The 22,965-nt window shown below is 46.6% G+C and overlaps 1 protein-coding gene across 1 annotated transcript; it reads left to right on the forward strand.

Moving 5' to 3' along the window:
• The first annotated feature begins 4,635 nt into the window (after nt 1–4,635).
• On the forward strand, nt 4,636–6,977 carry LOC146191203 (uncharacterized). Its single transcript, XM_084599893.1, has 4 exons — nt 4,636–5,582; nt 5,657–5,792; nt 5,855–6,097; nt 6,297–6,977. Exons 1-4 carry the CDS (start codon nt 4,636–4,638, stop codon nt 6,705–6,707), a joined length of 1,737 nt encoding a protein of 578 aa, XP_084456019.1. The 3' UTR covers nt 6,708–6,977.
• Nucleotides 6,978–22,965: the final 15,988 nt, after the last annotated feature.

Raw genomic sequence — 22,965 nt, forward strand, 5'->3', positions numbered from 1 at the left:
TGTGCAAAAGGGAACACGCCATCGGTCTCCCATCAGGAAGATTCTTTTGCAGCCGTAGTTGTTTCAATAAATGAACTAACGTGGTGCATCTTAGAGCACTTATCGAGGGGACCTCGATAACGTGAACCAGAGGTTAAGTATCGGAAACGCTTGGGATGAAACGAAGAGAGCAGTATCAGAAACGGGACCTAGTCGCAGAATACCGAAACGAAATCAAAATCTCTGAGATGTCATGAAACACGTATTCCGAATAGCACAATGCAAAAAGAGAGGAAATGCCAAATCACGTTCAGGATAGATATGCTAAAAACACCAGGAGCCGTATTCAAGGATGCGGCAGAATACGAATATAACATGACCGCTTTAGCGGTAGATAATGAATAGAATTGAAAAGGTTTTTCGCCTGTATTGTTGGAACTTTAAAAAATTTCTTTATTTTATTATAAACGTCACAATCTGTTATTATGCACCCTACTGCTACCAACGTTTTGCAAAACGAGTTTTTTTTTTTTTTTTTCAAAAATAAACGTGTTTAAAGAGCAGCTGCATCACTTTTCGAGAATTTCGCGATATTCAAGGATTCAAATCTACATAGGCTGTAGGTAATGCATGAAAAGTGTTTTTGCGCTGGCATTCAAACTGATAATGTAATCGACGATTAAACCTCGAGCTTCTCCTCAGAGCACTAAAGTTCTGCGGAGAAGTTCCGTGATGACGTCACGGACGGTACTATTTCTGATGTTCGTTGCCTTCGCCCATGTCCTGCTGCACATTTTCTGACGGTACTAATCAACATTTCTAGGGCTTTGTTTTCAGCAGCCTTGTTTTCGTTTCTTTAAACCAAGTGTGTCTACGCAGAAAACGTACCGTTGTTGTTGTTGTTATGAACTTTATTTTTCCACCGATGTAGGAGGCCCCCTACTCCCCGCCCCTGGCACGCAGGCCTATGGGACGGAGGCCGGGGCCTCCGCGACTAAAGACAGGCGAAGTGACAGTGTTTCTTCGCGGCTTCAGCCGCCAGGCGGACAGCTTGCTGCTGGTTGGCGGGGGACTCTCTCCGCAGTAGCAGTTCCCAGGCTTCTCTACTGTTTATGTTTCCCTTGGCGCCAGGGGAATCAAGGCATTGCCAGATTATGTGATCAAGAGTACCCCTTTCTCCGCAGGTTTCGCATTTATCGTCCGCCTTTTCCTCCACTTGCGTGTGGAAAAGCCAGACAGGACTTGGAAAATTCCCAGCTTGCAGGCGCCGCCATGCGACGGCCTCCTTGGTACCGGTACCGTCAATGACGTCATCATGCATCGCTGTGCAGTGCGGTGAAGCCTGATAGCTGTGGCGATTTTAAACGCTAATGGCGCCATTGTTTCGAATGCTAACGCCAAGATATTTCGCATGCTTTAGGTACAAGCTATAGTCATTCAACCGCTAGAAACTCATGAAAATCTAAAGATGATGCACCTTCCCTTTAAGGCCTTTGTCAAGAAAAAATATTTGCCGACGATTACGTTACTTCCTAATGCGAAATTTGAACGCAGTTCATCAGCTGTTTCACCTTTTTCGATAGATTGAGGCAAACATTTCGAGCAAGACATGTATGTACAATTACAGACAACTATTTTATTTTTCACAGATATTCCTTTAAGAAACACTCCACTAACAGTTATTGACTGTCCTGAAGGAAGCTTTGTGGTCGGAGAAATGAAGAGAGCACTTAAGTCATCGGGAGGTTGCGGGAGCCAGCGCGTGGGCCCATAGGAACGTTGCGCGGTAAAGAGACATGCCACATGCTGCAGACGAGAAGAAAGAACTTTCGAAATATCTTCAACTGACTTGAAAACGCTGTAGCCAAAGTTAGCTAGCGTCTCATTGAATTTCTAGCAGTATGTCTTAAAGGAAAATGAGGGCGGGCTAGATGCGGTCCAGCCCTTCCTCGGAAGCCAAGGGACGATTGGCTAGAGATCCGGACTATCAAACTAGCTGCATATACGCAAAACACATCAAAATATGATGCTTTTCTCTATGAGTGTGTGACTTCTCGGTTTCTGCAGATGTTACCTTGCAGTTCGGTGTGGTCACTTGCATTATTCATGAATTAGTATCTTTGCAGTGTGTACCATGTGTGGCCACATCTTCCAATTGAGTTCTGAAGCGTGCCTTTCATAATTGGTTCACAGGAATGGAGCAGTATCTGTCATACTTCTGGAGTAGCAATAATTATGCTGTAAGCATACCAATTGATTTATTATGTAATTAATTACGAATCAATTGAGTGAAAAGGGACACAAGGAAAAGAAAATGCAGTGCCTAAGCTCAAAAGCTCAAAACACACACACACACACACACACGCACACACACACACACACACACACACACACACACACACACACACACACACACACACACACACACACACACACACACACACACACACACACACACACACACACACACACACACACACACACACACACACACACACACACACACACACACACACACACACACACACACACACACACACACACACACACACACACACACACACACACACACACACACACACACACACACACACACACACACACACACACACACACACACACACACACACACACACACACACACACACACACACACACACACACACACACACACACACACACACACACACACACACACACACACACACACACACACACACACACACACGTACACACACACGCGCGCACACACAGACACACACACGCGCACACAGAGAAACACACACACACACGCGCACACACAGAAACACACACACACGCACGCACACACACACACACACACACACACACACACACTGCGCACACACACATGCACGCGCGCGCGTGCGCGCACACACAGACACAGACACACACACATGCACGCGCGCGCGTGCGCGCACACACAGACACAGACACACACACACACGCACTCGCGCGCACGCACACACACACACACACACACACACGCACTCACGTACGCACAAACACACACACACACACACACACACACACACACACACACACACACACACACACACACACACACACACACACACACACACACACACACACACACACACACACACACACACACACACACACACACACACACACACACACACACACACACACACACACACACACACACACACACACACACATACACACACACACACACACACACACACACACACACACACACGCCCTGCAGTGTAAACTACAGAGCCAGATGTATATAAGACACCAGTGGAAGTCAACGTTATAAACTACAGGCACGGCCGCTCAATGGAGGCGCACTTGGTGCGGCCCGTCGCGTCGCGCCGCAATGGCTGGGGAAGCGCGTATTGGGAGAAGTTACAGTTTCCGCCGTCATTCTCCGCGGGGGCGCCACCACTCCGGGACGAGGCGCCGCCGGCTACCGCCGGCACGGACGGCCAGACGACGCGGAAAGGACTTCGCTCGCTGTTTTGGCGCGTGTTTTAGTTGTTGCTGCTCAGCATGCCTGCGTGGTTCTGCTAGTTCTGCGTGCATGTCATCGGTGTCTGTGTCAACAGCGTCCTAAACGCATGCGTCACTATGCCACGCAACTGCTGTGTGCCGCTATGCACCACGAACTCAAGGAAAGATCCGAAGATCGGTTACCACGAGTTCCCGTGCGATTTACAACGTCGAGCAGCATAGCTGAAAAACATATCTCGGGAGGGCTCGGCCGGAAAAGGAAGCCAGTGGGAGCCGAATGACAGGTCACTGGTATGCTCACTGCACTTCACAGACGACGACTACAGGAAGAACACAAAACTGAAGATCCTGCTTCCATCAGCCGTCCCCTCCGTATTCGCGAACTACCCACATTACATGCAACCAACAAGTTCGCAAAGAACAAAGAGACCTCGAGTTGACCGGTCTGCTGATGGCACAGTTCGGAGAACTCCAGCTGAGCGTGATGGTTCCAGAGAGGATCCAAATGTGAGTGGGTCTTGTCTTTCTGATTGCTACCATGATGTTGCTCCTGAAGTAAGCACGCAAGTGAACATCAAAAGTAACGTGTTGGTGGAGGATGCATGCCAGTCTGCGTTGGAAATCTGTAGCAAAAATGCTCTGCTGGTTGATGAGGCTTGTCAGACTGCATTCGATCTCGCGAGCGTGTTGGACGATGCAAAGAAGGCCAAGAACAGGCTGAAATAAAAAATCGCTCGCCAAGCAAAAGCGCTGCAAAAACTGCAAGCCGAGCACGACAAATTGAAAGAGCGCTTGCAAGGTTATGAAGAAAACAAGGCGGTTCAGGACTTCATGAAGTTACTAAAATCAGCCGAAGCAGGTGAAAAAACAGCTCTCTTCATCAGAAATCAAGTGACCAACTGTCGCATGAAAAAAACTGTGTACAGTGAGCATGTTCTGAGAGAGTGCATACTTTGGAAAGCATGCTCAAGCAAAGGCTACGAGCACGTCCGATCAAGAGGTCTTTTTAAGCTGCCGTGCCGTACCACTCTGCAGAAATATGTTGGTCAGTCAACAGGGGAAGTTGGTGTGACATCTCTCGTCAAAGAACGCCTTCGTGTGGAATACGAAAACTTGAGTGTGCCGCAAGAGGCCTACTGTTCATTAATTGTTGATGAGATGTCTATAGCTCAAAAGGTCATATATGACCGGCAAGTCGACAAAGTGTTCGGCCTCGTAGACATCGGCTCTGCAGAGCTCTCAACAACAATCCCTCAGGTGGCAAACCGTCTGTTGTGTTTTGTTTTGAGAGGCTTATCAACATCTTACATCATACCAGTGGGTTATTTTTTCACCCGCTGCCTTAAGAATGATAAGCTTCATTCAATGACCATGGAAGTCATGCAGTCAGTCGAAGAGGTTGGCTTTCGCATCGCAAGAATTGTTGCGGACAACCATCAAAATAACGTTGCCTTTTTCAAGAGCCTTTCAGAGGAAAGTGCACTTGTACATGCGGTGCCTCACCCTTTCAGAAGTGACCCCCTTTTTTTGGCGTTTGACCCAAACCACTTGATAAAAAATCTCCGCACGAACTTTCTGGAAAGAGAAATGATGGATGAGGGGCAGGCCATTCGAGGTGGATATTACTTGAAGAAGATTTTTGACATACAATCCCAACTTCTAGTTAAACCTGTAAAGTTCCTCACGCGGGCTCATGTTGAGCCAAGCAACCTTGAAAAAATGAAGGTGCGCAGGGCAGTAGATTTATTTTCCCCACCTGTGATAGCCACACTTCAGTTCCTCCAGAGCAACCCTCAGTGCGACCCTGAAGCGTGTGAGTTTCAAGATAGTTCCGCCACAATCACGTTTATGCAAATGATATCGAAATGGTATGCCTTGCACAACATTGCATCAGTGAAGGCATGGAAGCACCAAGAGGAGCCATTCTATCTGTCAGATGACGAGCGGCTCTCTTGGTTAGAGTTGGACTTTGTTTGCTATATCGAAGACATTCAGGTCCAAGGAGGCACGTCGAAGCAAAGACTAACCAAGGAAACGTACGAAGCAACAATCATGACAACTAGATCAACAGTGGCGCTAATTGAGTACCTTCTTGATCACGTCAAGTAAGTATCTTTACAATAATGTCTTCTGTGCGCCTTACTAGTGCATTGCATCTGACCGAATCTCCTATTTTCAGCTTCCGATACGTCCTAACGCAGGCCCTGAACAGCGATCCTGTAGAATCGCTTTTTAGCAGCCTAAGGCAATTCAATGGCGGGAACGACAGAGTTGACGCAAGGGCTGCAGTTTTCACTTCAGAGAAAATACTGAAGGTACCATTAGCGACAAACGAAAATCAACGGAGATAATACAAATTTTGCCATGCTTTGTGCAGGTTGGCATCTTGCAAGCATCAAAGTCCGCAAATGCACCTATTAACTCTGAGGCGAAGGCAGCTATAAAATTTGGCATTAAAGATTACGAAAGTTGTACCTTGCCCGCTGCCATCACCTCTGCTGCGAGAGAGTTTTCGAGAGAGCTTGGATACATTCATGTGTGGTGTGAACCAGCAGCAGACATAGAGTCAGCACCGATCGCATACTTGGCTGGTTACCTTGCACGTGCATGTGAAGAGGAGGTATGAACATTTTTACAAAATTGCATAAAACATTCTTTTTTTTTTAATTTGGTTGTTGTTTTTAGTGCTTGCCCTGGGGGGAGGGGGGTCTTTATTATTTATATTTAACAAAAGTTTAAAAGTATTCGAGTGCTTACTTTAGTGTCATTATTTTTTTATTTGTCCCAATTCTTTGATAAAGGTTTGTGCTCGTTTTCAGGTGCCTTGTGATTCCTGCAAAACCCTGCTGCAGGTAGCAAAGCCAACTGAAGCAATTTATGGAATTATCAAGAATCTTGACGATGGACACCTAAGGTATCCAAAAATGGAGGTAGTTGCCTTGTGCAAGCTCACATGCACCTTTGTTAGCAAAGTGATGAAGTGCCCAGAGGTAAGAAGAAGCAGCAAGTTATGCAACATGTTGGTTTTATCCCTTCTCCCCTATTTTGTGCAATGTCCGGAGTTGATTTGCGAGAGAGGAGACCGCAGTCACACCAAGGACCTCTGCAAAACGTTTTTAACGAAACTAATGCGACCCCTGCTGACCAACTGGGCAGGAAATATAAACCTGACAGTGGAAAAAATAATACTTGCACATAAACCTCTTTCTAGGAAAGTTCTTCGTTTGTAATAGGCTTGGGTGTCCTCTGTGCGTCATGTGGCTTCAAAATAAAAAGAAAAAAATTGCCTAACCTTCGGGCGTCTGGTTGAACTGGTTGTCTCGTGTTGTTTCTTTTGTAAGTTTGTGTTAGCTAGTATATTCAGGTGGTGCTTCTCACTTCAATATTATTTCCAGCGAAAATGGAGGAACACGCTGAACAATAATGCTGAACGCTACGTCCTGAATTGTGAGTTTCCACAAAGTGCACGCTGAATAAATGGCCCCAAACTTTGTCATGAGTTCAAGATTGTAATATGTTATATTTTATTACAGTGGTTTAAACGCCCGTAACTAAATGGGTGCCCACTCGGCGAGGCGCACTGCTTCTTCGATTCTCGTTGTAAACGGGTCAACGTCTAACTTGGAAAAGCGCTTTCATGGTGACATGCCGCTATCACCTTATCAATAACAAATTTGCACGTGACATCACCATAATGTGTGAAACGCAGCTCATAAATCCTAAAATGATCCAGCGCCGCTCGCGCGGACGCCTAAACGAAAGCACAGGCACGGCCGCTGCGCGCAGCTCTCCGCCTGGACTTGTCCCGGAGCGGTGGCGCCGCGGCGGTGGCGATGAGAACTAGGCGCAATACGGCTCTTTCGGGAGACGCGACGGGCCGCACCCAAGTGCGCCTCCCCATTGAGCGGCCGTGCTACAGGGTTTGCAGGTCACGAAGGCTGCAGCCCTTTGCCGGGGTATCCTAGCTCCTTTACGTGCGGTCGGTGAACCGCACGTGGGGTCAGCATTCGCACAGCGCATCTTTCATGGCCCACGAACAGTGACTTCGCCGGAACAGGAGGCTGTGTCTGTGCGACAGCCGGGCGATATTGGCATTTCAGTCGGTGTAGCAGCCAATATGCGCGGGTATCTACGACGGCGCTCCCGCAGTTGCGTCGCATCCGGCTCTGTGCGCTCAGCGAGCGTCGCTGCCTTCACCATATGAGGATCCGTGCTTCAATCTACCGAAGACGTATTCTAGCTGTTCGCTTCGTTCTTGGCTAGTGGCTTCACTGCAGGTCGCTGCTACAGCCCCTTTTGTCTTAGAACAGCAAAGCATGAAGAATGGCGAACGACCTGGCTGACGTCTAGTTTGCCTTTACTATCAACGTGTCTGGCATCCGGCAGCCGATGAGTTCCAGCATTGAGTTGCTGAGAAATATCCCCAGAACAGCGGCTGCAGTATGAGAAGAGAATTAAAATCAATATAAACTAACGATACGACATCCGAGCTTTCGCTTTCGCAGTACTCAAGCAGTCTTAAGGGCTTTTCCCATTTTTTTTTTTATTGTTTTAAACGTTGCCGTAGATTTCAATGACATAGTCCGTGCCTCGTCGTTACCTGCCTTCTAAGCAATGTAAAACGAAGTGAAGTAACAAGACCATCTAAAATAAAATAAAAAAACAGCCTATCATGAGCTCAAGTTAAGGCAGTTTTGTTTTTTGCCCCCTTCTTTTTCCTACGTGGTTTTAGTCGCTGCGCGTGCAATGAAAATGACAATATGAAACTGCGTAAACCATTTTGAGGCATCTAAAAAACTGCAAAAGGGTCCCATTTCAACCTACGAGTGCGTTGCCACGTAATAGTATCTCACGCAATGCAGCTATGAACAAGTCGTTGGCGGAGACACTTCACGAGAGCTCAACCAGACCGCTCACATGCCTCGCGCCTTGCCATTATTTTATCGTCGTCCAACATGAAAGCTGACTTGGCCGTCGAGCTGGTTCCGGTGGGTACTATCAACGTGTCTGGCATCCGGCAGCCGATGAGTTCCAGCATTGAGTTGCTGAGAAATATCCCCAGAACAGCGGCTGCAGTATGAGAAGAGAATTAAAATCAATGTGCAAAATTCGCACGCTTGTAAAAGCGATGCAAGTCAGGGAGGTAATAAAAAGGAACTAGAAATACTTGCCAAAGTTTGCAACCCTGCTATATGGTGTAGAAACAGCGATGCTATGCTCAACTGACTAATGGCGCAACAACTCCCTGATTTGATCCTGAAGGGCAACCGCAGGCTGTTTACACTCACACCGTTTCAGTCATATCTGAATGTTCAGTGCAAATGGAATACAGCGCTGTGCAGTGTGTATTTGATGACGTAAACTGTGCTCTAAAGTGAGCCGAAGTGCATGCTCAACACAAAAAGCTAAAGGCAGGGGTATTGCAGGACTCTGCTAAGGGTCACGGACCGTTCACGGGGTGTTCACAAAAAGTTCACTCAGGTTTAGAGAGGAAATTCAACATCAGAGTTCTATAAGTTTATTTAATGCCGATTAATACATTGTACAAGGGTGAATTACAAGAGAGAGAAATAGAAAGTTGCATAGGACTATTGTACAGTGATAAACTCTATACCAATGTGGGAATTATAAAATCATTTTCTCCTTTCTGCTCCAGCTGAATTTTTTCACGCACTTTTTGCAGTTTTTAGATGCCTCAAAATGGTTTACGCAGTTTCATATTGTCATTTTCATTGCACGCGCAGCGACTAAAACCACGTAGGAAAAAGAAGGGGGCAAAAAACAAAACTGCCTTAACTTGAGCTCATGATAGGCTGTTTTTTTATTTTATTTTAGATGGTCTTGTTACTTCACTTCGTTTTACATTGCTTAGAAGGCAGGTAACGACGAGGCACGGACTATGTCATTGAAATCTACGGCAACGTTTAAACAATAAAAAAAAAAAATGGGAAAAGCCCTTAAGACTGCTTGAGTACTGTGAAAGCGAAAGCTCGGATGTCGTATCGTTAGTTTATGCGTCATCGGGAGGAACGGGCCGTCCGACCCCAATGAGTGCTGTGGAGAGTTTCGAAACTCAATTATATCTATAAACGTTTGATTCGAACAAAGTTTATAGGTATACTTAAGTATATATTGTGGGGATTGCGCTCTCTTATAGACGCGGTACAAGCGGCTGCTGCTTTCTTTATTTTTCTCCTTATAGACCTCCTGTGGGGTCACCTCGGTAAGGTGGGGGCGGCTGTCTCGCTGCTGAGCCCCTCCGAAGGGAGCTATTTCGAGAATGCTGCCACTCACCGCTCCCTAATGTTCTGCTCGGGGGGTCAGTCTCTCGTTCCCATTGGGCCACCTCCCAGTGACGTATTGGGTGGTTGTTTTGACTCGAGGTCGCTCGCGGCAAATGAACGGGGAGACTGACCGCTGACTCGAGCAGCAGCAGGTGCTTACATTTTCCCCTCCAGGTTCCTCGGCTTTGGCCAGAAATCGCAGGATGTGAACGCACGCATTTTGTATGCTTGCTCTAGTCGAGGCCCGGAAGAAGTCCGGCGCCTGCCGTTTCGACGCTTCTGAGTCGGGAGAACATATTGTCATGGTTCTCCGTCACTGTCGGGCAGTGCCGGTGGCGACGCGCGCTGATCCATCTGTCTGTATAGTCAATATGTAGCCGTCCGTGGTAGGCGGAGTCCTGAGTCTAGGACGGCGATGGCTTACGCACATCAGCAAGTCCGCGACTCCATGATCAGCATCATAAGTGCGTGGTGAGGAAGAGCTAGGGGCGGGTTAAGCGCTCACAGATAAGGAGCATGAGGGCGAAACGTCACGGAGCGTGGCACCCCTTTCAAAAGTCAATCGTATCCCATTCAAGCTGAGCGTCTACATTTCAGGACGCAACCTGAACTCCGTTATATCTAGTCTATGCACAATGCAGTTCACACACATCTGGATGCAAATTATGTACGCTAGCATCTGAACCGTATAGTGTAGAAATATATCGAGCCAGGGTTAGGAAATGAGCATAGTTACCCGCTTTTTTTTTTTTTTTGTAAGAATGGGTCCGTGTTTCATGGTGGCAGTAGTATAGTTCAATTGAGATTCCAAATTTTCTTCGCGTTTTTAAACAAAACCTTCATGGCTCTAATTCATAAGTGTCAGTATAGGGCATACATCGACGGAGTAAGTGTCACATGATACGTAAACAGGAGCGAAAAGGTGCCTTCCAGAGAGTGAAATAATAATAATAATAATAATAATAATAATAATAATAATAATAATAATAATAATAATAATAATAATAATAATAATAATAATAATAATAATAATAATAATAATAATAATAATAATAATAATAATAATAATTTTTTTTTTAGTTTTCATTTTTGTCGGTTCGTTTAAGTTCGCCTTCGTGTACACGGCGCATTGGAGTTGTCTAGTGAGCAGTGAGACAGGTTTGTCCCTTTTAAGATTTGCGCAGCGAAACCCATGCGGAGTGAAATCACTTGTGAACGCAAGCGCTGTTCCAACGCTAGAACAGCATCTAGTCACATCCACCGCGACCGCGATGGCTCAGTGATTAAGACGCTATCGGCTATCGAACCGGAGTACCCAGACTCAAACCCGACGGTGGCCGCATCGTTTAAATATAGGCGAAACGCAATGGCGTTGATGTGCTGCGAGATACAGTGCACGTTAAAGATCCCCAGTGGTCGAAATTATTCTGCGACCCTCCACTCCGGCGCCTAATTCCCCTTTAACTCCCACCTTTCTGCCTTCCCTTACGGTGCGGTTCATGTTTCCACGGAGCTGTGTGACAGATACAACGCAGAATTCGGACACTTGAGACTCAACGCTGGCGGACTTTTTGCGCAACACTGGATCCACGGAAGTCCTTGTCACAAGTTTTGAAGGTGATTCAAGGCCTCCGAACATCCCCTCAACAGCGCTACCCGTTCAAATCCTTCGCACTGCATCAGCGACACAGCGAGGTTGATGTAGCCGAAGAATTCTGTGCAAAGATGACTGACCTCCCAAACCCACTCGCAGCGGAGTATTGCTGTGATGTTCCACCATCGAGGGATTCCCGTATGGATCTGTTATTTTCCTTAGAAGAACTCGACGCCGCGCTAGCGTGTTGCAGACGGTCGTCATCGCCGGGGCCCGACGGTGTGACGTACGCCGCGCTTACCAACCTTGACCAGGAGGTTCGTCGGGCTTCTTTGGACCTTTACAACAAGTCATGGTGCGATGGCACAGTTCCCAATGACTGGAAGCCCAGCCAGCTCATTCCACTACTGAAACCCGAAAATTACCCCTCGAGCTTTCATCATATCGTCCGATAGCACTTGCCAGCTGTGTCTGCAAAGTTATAGAACGAATACTGCTCACGCGCATTGAGTGGTATTTGGAGAGATACAAAGTGTATCCAGGCTTTATGTCCGGTTTTCGACGCGGCCGTTCGTCTGTCGACAATGTTTTTGACCTGGTCGCATCCATTCAGGTGCAAAAAATTTTGAAAAGATTAACTGCGGCATTGTTTTTGGACGCTAAGGGTGCCTACGACGACATTACACATCAAGCTATTATGGAAGCACTGCAAACCGCTGAGATAGGAGGTCGTATGTTCAGCTGGATAAGCAGCTATTTATCAGAGAGGTCGCTTTTTATCCAGACTCAGGACGGACCAACCTCTTTACACCGGTGTTAATGCGGCGTCCCACAGGGCGGGGTGTTGAGCCCAACCCTGTTCAACCTTGCTCTCATCGGCCTGGTCGATTTGCTGCCACAATCTGCTCAGATGCTCATCTATGCCGATGATATCTGCATTTGGGCGTCAAGTGTGACTCGTCCCCAAGTCCGCGCAGACTTCAAAGGGCAGCATCAATCATGACGTCTTACCTACATTTGCAGGGCCTTAGTATTTCGAGTGAGAAATGCTCTCTTGTGGCCTTCACACGAAACCCAATGTCACACTATACCATATCTATAAACGAGAAAGCCATTCCCTATGAAAAACGCCATCGCTTTCTGGGAGTTGTCATTGACAGGAATCTCTCCTGGAGCCCACCTCTGAACGACAGGAAACGCAGACTACTTGCCATTGTCCATGTTCTCTCCTTCCTCGGGGGACAGTCATGGGGCGCATCAGTGCACTCGATGCTACAACTTTATCTATAATTATCTGTGGGGTACATGCGGTACAGCCTTCTGATATTCAATAACATCACGAAGACGAACATCCGGACTCTCCAAAGTGTGCATGCGCAAACTCTCATCATCTGCCTCGGTTTGCCTAAATGCACCTCAATGGCAGCAACTGTTCTAGCCGGGGAACATCCTGTCACTACATATGTTGTTGTCGAGACACTGAGAACACACATTAGACACCTCGCACGAGTTCCCAATCACCACCTGGCAAATCTCCCAGCAACTGGACCATGTACTGCCTTTTCCAAAATCACTGAAGCTCACCGCACTTATCTTCCCTCGCAGTTCACCTCTGCTCCAAGACCGTGCGCACGATATGGAGCCTACATGAACCTCAGATTCACCTATCAATTCCTGGTATAAAGAAGAAAGCTGGGGTACCAATGCTTGCCTTGCAACAAATAACGCTGGATCACCTTCACTCTAAGCACAATCACCAAACACATGTGTACACGGATGGCTCAGTTAAGACAGCCAGCTCCGCGGGGTCAGTGGCAGTACCGGCAAGGTCCGTCTTGATAAAGCTAAAGACTACACATATCACCGACTGGCGCGGAACTAACTGCCCTGCGGGCTGCAGTCGAATACATCAGCCAGGAACTCCCCCAAGAATGGTCAGTTTTCACTGACTCCAAAGCAGCGCTTCAAGGCATGCAAGCGGCACTACGACACGGTTCAAATGAACAACTCATTGCAGAGATCCGCACGCTGCACCACGCCTCAATATCCAAAGGTCACGACGTCATCTACCAGTGGTTGCCAGGACACTGTGGCATTGCAGGAAATAACCAGGCGTACGACGCTGCCCGTTCTGCCAACGGGCAGCGACGGACCTCCAGTCCAAATTCCGTTAAAGAGAACCGACGCAGCGAGCGGGCTTCGCTGTTTGGCTGTGGAGCTGACACATTCAGCGTGGAACACCGGAAAGTTCTCCAACCGTCACTTCAAGGCATTGGACCCCAGACTGCGCCTGCATATTCCCTACCACACAACACGTCGTGAAACAACGTTACTGTGCCGCCTATGGCTTGGCGTAGCTTTCGCAAACAAATACGCCTTCCTGATCGGGATGGCTGACAGCCCTGCTTGTGAACGATGTGGCGTTGATGAAACGATTGAGCACCTCTTTTGTGATTTCCCTGTTTTTGAAACTGAACGACTTACGCTGCGTACTGTATTGGATCGTCTGGACGCTCACCCCTTAACGGAAGGGAAGATCTTGGGACCATGGCCAGAAACGCCATCTGCGCTCAAAGCCTACAAGGCACTTCTTCGCTTTTTAAGAGAGACTAGCCTGATTGACGGACTGTGACTTTCTCACCTCCTCTCCTCTTCTACCCTCTTCCTTTAATCCCCCATTCCCCTTCCCCAGTGCATGGTAGCCAACCGGAATTCATTCTTTCTGGTTAACATCCCTGCCTTCAATCCTCCTTTTCTCCTCCTCCTCCTCCTTTCTTTCCGATAAACCAATTTATATTTACATTTTATCCATGGAACTCCCAAGTTCGAGGTGAGTTTTGCACCTTTTCAGTTTTGATCAACAAAACCAGCTCGGAGTCAGGGAAGACGTTTGCTCACGCGAGCGCTGCTCCTGTCGCGGCGCAATAAGTAGTCACCAGGGCTGACCCATCAAAGTTTGTTTATGTTCGTCTTTGTTTCGCTCCTTGCTCTCCTCAGGTTCGGCGCCGTATTGTTGCCGGCGGCGCGCCGACAGCGGACGGCAAAAAATGGATTGGTTATAGTGTTTTTGCTTGTGCTACAACCCTTGTTGCTTGCACCCGTCAGACTCAAGCTCCTGGGAACGCGATCGAATCGAAGACCGGCTGGGCCGAGTATGCATCTATAGCATAAAGGTTTCATCAGCGGTGAAAGCTGTAGCTTTTTTTTTTTTTTTTGGTATGTGTGTGTAAGCCTGACACGCTATTTACGAAAACCGGAGTACGATATCAGACAGTGCGCTGGAGCGGCGCGTGCAGAGCTTTGAGCGTGTGGAGCCGCACTTGCCATTCATGCTCTGCTTCCCAGAGATAATTATATTTTCCAACAATGAATTTATACGGTGCTATAATAGTACTAAATGGCGTGTTGCAAAAGAAGTAGTTAGTGGCTCCGTCAGCCTGCGGTAGGGTTACCACACGTCTCGCTAGCATCACGTAGGCTGGGTTAGGAAAATACCGAGGCGGGTTCTGATAGATATAAGCGGGGACAACTATTGCAACCTGCGCCAGATGATGCTGTGAGGCAGAGCTGACTGGCGTGAAATGACAAGATGACCTCGTTGCATCTATGAAACGGTCTCCTGCCTGGATTTGTCATTTGGCCAAAGACACGCACGTGTGCAGACAAGCTCATAACAGACACACGCAACAGCTGGTGCAAACAAGAGACACAACGCTGAGCAGGGATATAAAATTTGACATTGTTTAGAATGCCATTCACAAAAAAAGATAATAATGAATTGGTCTCTTTTTTTGAAGTATCGTCGTTCTAAGTTCCAGCCTTTTTACGCTGCTTCGAGAAAAGACAAAGAGCTCTTGAGCTCCTTTGTATCAGCGCCGAAATTGGGTACTGTACGACAAAGCCTGGGATAAAAGAACAGAAGCAAGCACTGAAAAACGTGTACGCGATACGCTAAAACTATGACGCAGAAAAAAACGCCAGACAATGAGCCTAACAGGAAAAACAGGCAGAACGGCGAAGTGAGAGTGTGCGCGTTAGCCTCGTTGGTTTTTCCTCCGCTGTTTTATGCCTCACCCTTGCTACAGGCAACGCCCAATGGCAAGGCAGTCTGCTGCACGTTATAGGCAAGCAATACATCTCGGCAGCTGTCGTTTCTTAGAGCGAATCTATTGCCACGCAGCTATGAGGGCTAAAAAATAGAAAACAAAGTGGTTTTAGGGACTTCTCGGCACGCTAGTTAATTAAGGCTGCGAATTGGGCCAGTTGGTACTGATTCATAGTGAAAACAGCGCGGGGAAACGAGACGAGACAACACCTACGCTTGTGTTGTGTCTTTCTTCGTTCGTCTCGTTTTCCCGCGCTGTTTTCACTGCGGTAGTTAACTTCCCTCGATAGTCCCCACTTATTCACAATAAAGCTTTATCAGCCTCAGCCTCTGGCCCAGTTTGCAGTTCCCTTCAGCTCCCATATGGTCGAAATTTCCGGAGTCCTCCACTACGGCGTCTCTCATAGCCTGAGTCGCTTTGGGACGTTAAACCCCACAAACCAACCAACCAACCTTTAGCTCTGAAGCATTTTTTCCTACTGTGGGAGTTAAGGTTAAAGTATATACAGTGATGCTCGCCACATGGCCACCTTAAGCTCAGATTTTTTTTCTCGATTATTATTTTGTGAAAGCAGGAAATGCCTGGATATTTATTGGTAGATGTTTTTTTTTTTTTTTTTTTTTGAATGAATGTGGTTCAGATAGTACCGATAGCGGTGCACTTATGGCCACACATCAAAAGGTTCTGCGCATAACACTGCGCGACACATTGCTTCAGGAATCTGATATCTGCCCGCCGAAGAGCAGGGCAGACGTACTACAGGTAGTAGATGTTTTAACCGTTCTAAACCTCACCGATAATCCAAATATCTTTAATACATCTTTTACGTGAGGCTCGTTGTAAGGTTAGAACAGGAACCTATACCAAGCTTTTATATTCCGAATAGATTTGGCGCTGTTTCAGCGAAAACTGGTAAGACCATTTCCCCCCGTTTAGCCTCCCCCCATAAGGCGGAAACAGAAGCGAAGCGCCACTCCCATTGGTCAGGACATCATGATGTCATAAGGAACGTCGCGAGAACGTCACGCAGTCTCGTAGGGTGCCGTGCCACCCTCCATTTATTCCTTATTTTTTTCTACCCCGCGTTCGCTTCACTTGCGATGCCTGTTACGTCTACGCTACATTACACGGATGCATGAGCGATCGCTTGTGTTTAATCATTTAGAATTATTCATTTAAAATTACTCAATTACATTACAATTATTCATTTGTTGTAATAAAAGTTTACTTCATGCAGAGAGGGTACGCTGTCGAGGGTCCTGACACATTCCTTGACTAGCAGCATTACCCGGCTACTGCAACGAGCTCAGCATATGGGCTTTCTCGCAAAGCTAATGCGTTCAGCTTGAGACACAAACTTGATTGAGAAACTGTGACTGTGCTCCTCGCCGCCTTACCTTTCCTATCATTCTCTTCTATCTTTCTCCTTTAAACTCCTCATTCCCCTTCCCCAGTGCAGGGTAGCAAACCGGAAGCTTTCCTGGTTAACCTCTCTGCCTTCTCTCTCTCTCTCTCTCTCTCTCTCTCTCTCTCTCTCTAATGCTGGTTGGTTGGTTGGTTGGTTTGTGGGGTTTAACGTCCCAAAGCAACTCAGGCTATGAGAGACGCCGTAGTGGAGGACTCCGGAAATTTCGACCACCTGGGGTTCTTTAACGTGCACTGACACCGTACAGCACACGGACGCCTTGCTTTTCACCTCCATCGAAAAGCTGCCGCCGAGGCCGGGATTCGATCCCGCGTCCTTGGGAACAGTAGTCGAGCGTCGTAACCACTGCGCCACCCCGGCGGGGTCTCTCTCTAATGCGTTCAGCAGCATAAATGCGTCATTTTCCACTGATACCCCGAGCTAGATTCCAACTCGACTTACAGTCCGATTGCCAACAGTATAGTTCGAAACTCTGCTCTCTCTCTAATGCACGTTATGTGAAAGAATACTTGCGCGCAAGCGACGCGAACTCGTTGTCCTTTTTTGTATTTTGTAAATAATGCACAAAGCTCCCGCTGTACTTTCATGCTATCGCTCCACTGTGTACCTCCCATCACTATCCTTTTCCAATCCCCTTTTCTTTCCCGCCGGGCGCAGCTCGGGTGCTTCAGATTTTAGATAGTAGTTGCTGCGACCGGCAGCACTGTTTTCCTTCCTTTTCGTTTGATTATTCAATAAACCACTACCACCACCACCTGAAGGGTGCACGTTTAGTAAATGTTTTACTCCGACTGCACCGAGGCACTGACGCTATAGCGCTTAACTTAGCTTGGAAGTGCTAATAATAAAACGAGTACTTGTAGAGTCAGCGTTCAGCGCTGGAGGAGTTGCGGAAGTTCTTTTCAATATGGGGTGGTGATCGCCAAATTTGAAAATTGCGAACGCGATGCTCATTCCAGGTTGATGCGAAGGCTGCATGCAACGGAAGCACTCTGTAAAGCATTAATAATTTTTGCGTTATTAACATGTTGCACGCAGTGAATTTTTGCTTAGCTGTCGTGAGCAGTGTGTTCATGCCCTTTCCTTCAAGGAGTAGGGCGCATTTGGAAGCGGTAGTCTTAAATGGCGTATTTACCACATTAAGGTTATTTCTCTTCCAAGTAAACAAACCGCCTCTCTGCCTCAGAGCACCTGCCCAAGCGTGTTTATTTATTCATATACTAAGCTCGTTTAGAGCTCCTCGACGATAGCATGGGGAGAAATTGCTGAAAGACATCTCGGCGCAGAAAGTCGGGAGAGAGACAGATAGAAAGAGGGGCGCAGAAGAATGTGGAAGAAGGAAAGAACCATTTCTGGCGCCAGGCCAAATGCACCCGTGGGGCGCATACAGGCGGTCAACAATGGCCGTGGCTTTTTGTACAGCGGGAACACAATAGACTTTCCTGACATAATGACCTATTCGTGGATGGACAAGACGGGCGGTTGTATAACGCGGTGGAACAACGTCTTCCTGCCGGTCAACGTGAGTAATATTGCACGCGCGCGCAGACAAACAAGCAAACAAGTTGGTGACTCTCAAGGACACCGCGAATGCCAAGGTCAACTAGCGATGCTTCTTTAGTGAGCTCTGTAGCGAATATTAAATTCAGATTAAAAAAAAAAAAGACTCTTGATATGGCATTTTATTGAATAATTGACTGATTCATTAGTTGGACGACAGACTGACTCAGCCATTGATTGATTGGTTGATCGATCGATCGATATTTGTTGAACGGCTATTCTTATGATCAACCAGTTAATTACGGATCTTAAGGACAAGAACAAATTGTTATTTTTTTATACTGATTTAACGGCTACTCTCATAACCTATAAGTTAACCAAGAAGCTTCACGGGGAGAACAAATTAAGTATTGATAAATAAGGCATCAGATCATTTAGTTAAAGAAGAACTTTAACTAGCAGCTTAGTGACAACTGCAAATCGATAAACATCCTTGTGCCCGTAATTTACGTGATAATTTTTTATCTCCATGGTTCGTGTGGCTGTGACGTCTGAGAACCGGTCTTCGTCTATAGACATGCTCCGCGCTGACTGGAAGCAGCCCACCAATTTTCAGATTAAGGCTGCTATATTTACCCTTTATCTGAGGAACCAGTTACGGATCAGTAAGTTGTGCAAGTTGCCAAACTTCCAAGCCATGTTCGAGATCTTGAATAAACTTCTATGAATGATTTGTCGGCCGAAATACGTACTAGATCTAATCATCTTTTCATAATCAGTAAAATAAGCCTATCCATCTGTCTCTGTACCGCATGACGCGTTTTCCAAGAAAACGGGGCGTACTCTACCACGAAGTTTGTCTTATGAACACCCCGAAAGTAAATCTTCGCAAATTGATGGGCGGTTTTGTCCCGACAGTCTGTGGATGGACACAAGCGCGCTTTGGATGAGACCATGCCCCATCGTATAGTCCAGGTCGTTGACTTCGAGAGGGCAGCGTGAAAAATATGTTAAAATTACGGCAGCCAGATATCTCTTAGATGTGCAGAGAGATCAGTTACTGTTAAGGGCAATAAGATACGTGGACATCGCCGGTCAGCGTTATGAGCTAGCACATTTTGGAATATAAATTCTCAAACGTTTCCTTGTACATAATGTGCGAATTAAGAAATATCAGGAGGACGCTTAAGCTTTATTTTTGGAGTAGACGCGATATAGCCTTTAACGCCGCCTTTATTTCTGCGAATTAGAAAAAAATCTGTAAATTGTTTATATTTTATATGATTATTACTGCAACATCTCGGGTTAGCTTATGCTTAGTGTGCCAGCATTCACCTACAGATGTGCGAGTTGGAATTATATAAGTGAAAGAGGAGAAGAAAAGGAAAAATATAAAGCATTGACGGAAAGCACAGCTCAGCTTTCCAAGTTAAAGACGTCTGAGTTTTTTATGATATGTTGCACATGGTCTATTGAACCTTATTTGCCAAGGCCGGCTTGACTTTCCTAAAGACGGAAAAGATCAAGCCAGCGAGATAAAACGAGAGCACACCGATCAATGTCAAGGCAAATACAGTTAGAAGTACCAGTTGGACTAACTAAATAAACCACAGGCAGTGTGCTCAGCGTGGGTTAATTTGCACAATATGTTGTCTAGTAAACGAGGGGAAAAAAGCAATGCAAATACTCGGCCTCTATTTCTTTCGGCTCAGAACCTTTTAAGAAGCGATTCACGAAACTGACCCAACAGATTACCCCCCCCCCCCACCCCCGCCGAAAAAAAGGGACCGTCAAAACAAATACTTCTCCTTCTTTCTAGTGAACTTCTCTCTCTCTCTCTCTCTCTCTCTCTCTCTCTCTCTCTCTCTCTCTCTCTCTCTCTCTCTCTCTCTCTCTCTCTCTCTCTCTCTCTCTCTCTCTCTCTCTCTCTCTCTCTCTCTCCCCCTCCTTTCCTTTCACTCTCCGGACATCGTCAATTATGCTGTGGTGCTCGAGTCACTTCGCTAGCACAGTTTGCTCTTCCGCCTATGGACGCATGCCTGTACGGTTCGCGTACTTACGACGTGTGGCTTATTTCCAAGGGTTAATATAGCCAATTGTTATTCAGAGCTCTTATTAGCGGTTATTCTTTCTTTCTAAGTTATTCTATTGACAGCGCTGAAACACATTGCGATGGGAGTTCAAGCTTCCTTTTGATCCTGTCCATCCCCTAATGAGGACCATTAGCAGGGCAAAAAGAGAATTAGCTGCTTACGCATATTTAGATACAGCTTAAACCAGTGCAGACACTCAGCAAGAATGCATTCACGAAACCATGCATCAAGAGAAAGTTCGGACTGATTTTTTTTTTTTTTTAATTTCCGCTCACTCCATCTATCATTCTTTTTCCTTTTTTTTTTTTCGCTTTTCTTCGTAGCGTCTCTCCTTTCAATGTCGTGGCTGCTGACCCTGTCCTAGAGAAGTCTTTGCTTAAGACTCCTTCCCGTGCTGCTTTTTTTATTCTGCTGTAATTTTGCATTTCGTTTCACACTTTTGCTTCATTTTTGCGCATTCCGAAGTAGGCTGAATGCATCACTGTTTTGCTCCCACCCGTCTGGTCAGGCTTCATGTGCGCCGCCGGTTCGTGTTTGCGAACATATCATCCCTTTCATGTTCGTCTTTGATTCTTCAGCGGTGCGATAGAGCGTGTACAAAGCACTCCAATGTGGTGCGACGCAGATATCGTCGGTGCATTGCCAATATTAGGCTAAATGCAAGTCTGCAGCTCTATTTGAGAAATTGCCTCGTTCTTGTGAAGGTCCTTCGGTCGCTGTGGCCCCGGCCTCACACTCGATCGCTGAAGTCACCCTTTCGCGAAGAAACTTGCCCTTCCGGGCTTGATCTCTTTTTAAACCGTCGCTATCTCGCACAGATGCGCCCTCTTGTGAGCGATGCCTTTTAGACGAAGAGCCATCCTTCTTTTTCCGTCTGATCGATTTGGGATAGGGCACAAAGGCTGCTGTCCTTTTCCTGCGTTGATTTTTTAATTTGTTTCTTTTGTGTGTGATGGTTGTGGAAGACATGAACGGCATAAGTCATATGCTCTGCAGAAATAGAGTAACACCGTAAGAGCGAAAGGCAAGCGTTGGCGTTTCCTGCCACTTGGATTAGTTAGGTTAATTCTTCGCCGCCAAATGGTGCCAAATTTCTCGATAACATCCTGCTCCTCCTGCACGAACGAAGGGACGCCGCGTAAACAGATTTATAAGCTTCAAAGCAAAATATGGACTATAGAAGACCAGAGAAAAAAAAATAAAGAAGAGGAAATGAAACGCAAGCGCGCATTGTGGGCCCCTGCTTTATTCCTAATCAATAAATCTATACGCAGCAAGATGCTTGACCCTCATGTGAGCATAACTAACCATGTCAAAGCTTGATTTAAGTGCGTCCTTTTACGCGTAGGAGCATACAAAGAGGGCACCCAATTTCATCCTGACACTCATAAACCTCTCGTGATTCTTTCTTTTGTAGAATAAATTTCGCATAAGAGCTCACTACCACGGCCTCACGGCACTTTATCGATAACTTTACTACTATTGTCATAAGCACAACTGAACACATGTTCACTTTATCTGCTGCAGTTGTGTACTGTAGAAAAAGGAGTGAGTGAAATGCAGTCATCCCCAATGTAGAGCGCACAGCACGTCTCATGTTAACTTTCTTAAGCATAATACTCTTTTTAATAACTTGGCAGCGCATACCCTCACATACTACTGTCGCAGCCTGTGCCAAAAATTCGTCTCTCAAAGTCCATCTGGATTGAAGCCGTCGCTGGTCCGACACCTCTTCCTTGTTCAACGTGAAAAAAATGGCCGACTGTTGCCAATAGATGGTTAGGCATCCACTGTTTGCTGAGTAAGTTTACCAGACATATTCGAGGTGTGCTCCCAGTGCGCAGCACATAGCCGCAGGTCCTCGGCTAAGCGCATCTCATGATTGAAAGTTGGGAGGGTTGGTTGCACATAGCGGTCAAACATAGCAACGGCAAGCAGCGTCGTGTTACGTTCTTTGTTATTTACACCTGTGTGCCATCGTGCTGTTTGTAACCACTGTACCAGTCTATACCTTCCTCCAGAGCACGTGAGAGCAGACAGCTACAACAGCGACAGTTAATCGAGCGAGCGTCGTATGCGTTACCAGGTGTCACAGACCATTGGCACAATATTGATACTATGTTGGCAATACACTGGCCCTATGTTGAGCCGGACATCGCAAACACAGTACCAATATTGGACCGATTGATTTTTATGCCTTGGTTAATATATCGAAGTAGTCAAGAATATCACTTCGTGCTTACTAGCAGCATGCATAACTTTTGGCAATTCGTTCAATGCTCCGGCCGTGCTGAACGTGTAGACACAGCAGCCCATCCGCGCTCCGTTCTCATACTGTCTGACTCAGTGGGGACAAACGAGCTTCCTTCCTTTTTTTTTTCTCGACACGTACTAGCGGCTCGGCGTATATGGTATTACCCAAATAAATAAAGAAAGAAGTTACGAGAGACTTTAGCGACTAAAGTATTGAAAGGCGAAAGCCTTA

This window comes from Amblyomma maculatum, chromosome 4, assembly GCF_055883805.1.
Source record: "Amblyomma maculatum isolate TAMU_Amacu chromosome 4, ASM5588380v1, whole genome shotgun sequence".
NCBI lineage: Eukaryota > Metazoa > Arthropoda > Arachnida > Ixodida > Ixodidae > Amblyomma > Amblyomma maculatum.

What these genes read in the sequence shown, in the direction of transcription:
- LOC146191203 (XM_084599893.1), top strand. Translation starts at nt 4,636, where the DNA reads ATGTCTATAGCTCAAAAGGTCATATATGACCGGCAAGTCGACAAAGTG. An exon ending in CTTCAGAGAAAATACTGAAG is followed by an intron (nt 5,793 to 5,854) that starts GTACCATTAGCG and finishes TGCTTTGTGCAG; the next exon opens with GTTGGCATCTTGCAAGCATC. An exon ending in CACGTGCATGTGAAGAGGAG is followed by an intron (nt 6,098 to 6,296) that starts GTATGAACATTT and finishes GCTCGTTTTCAG; the next exon opens with GTGCCTTGTGATTCCTGCAA.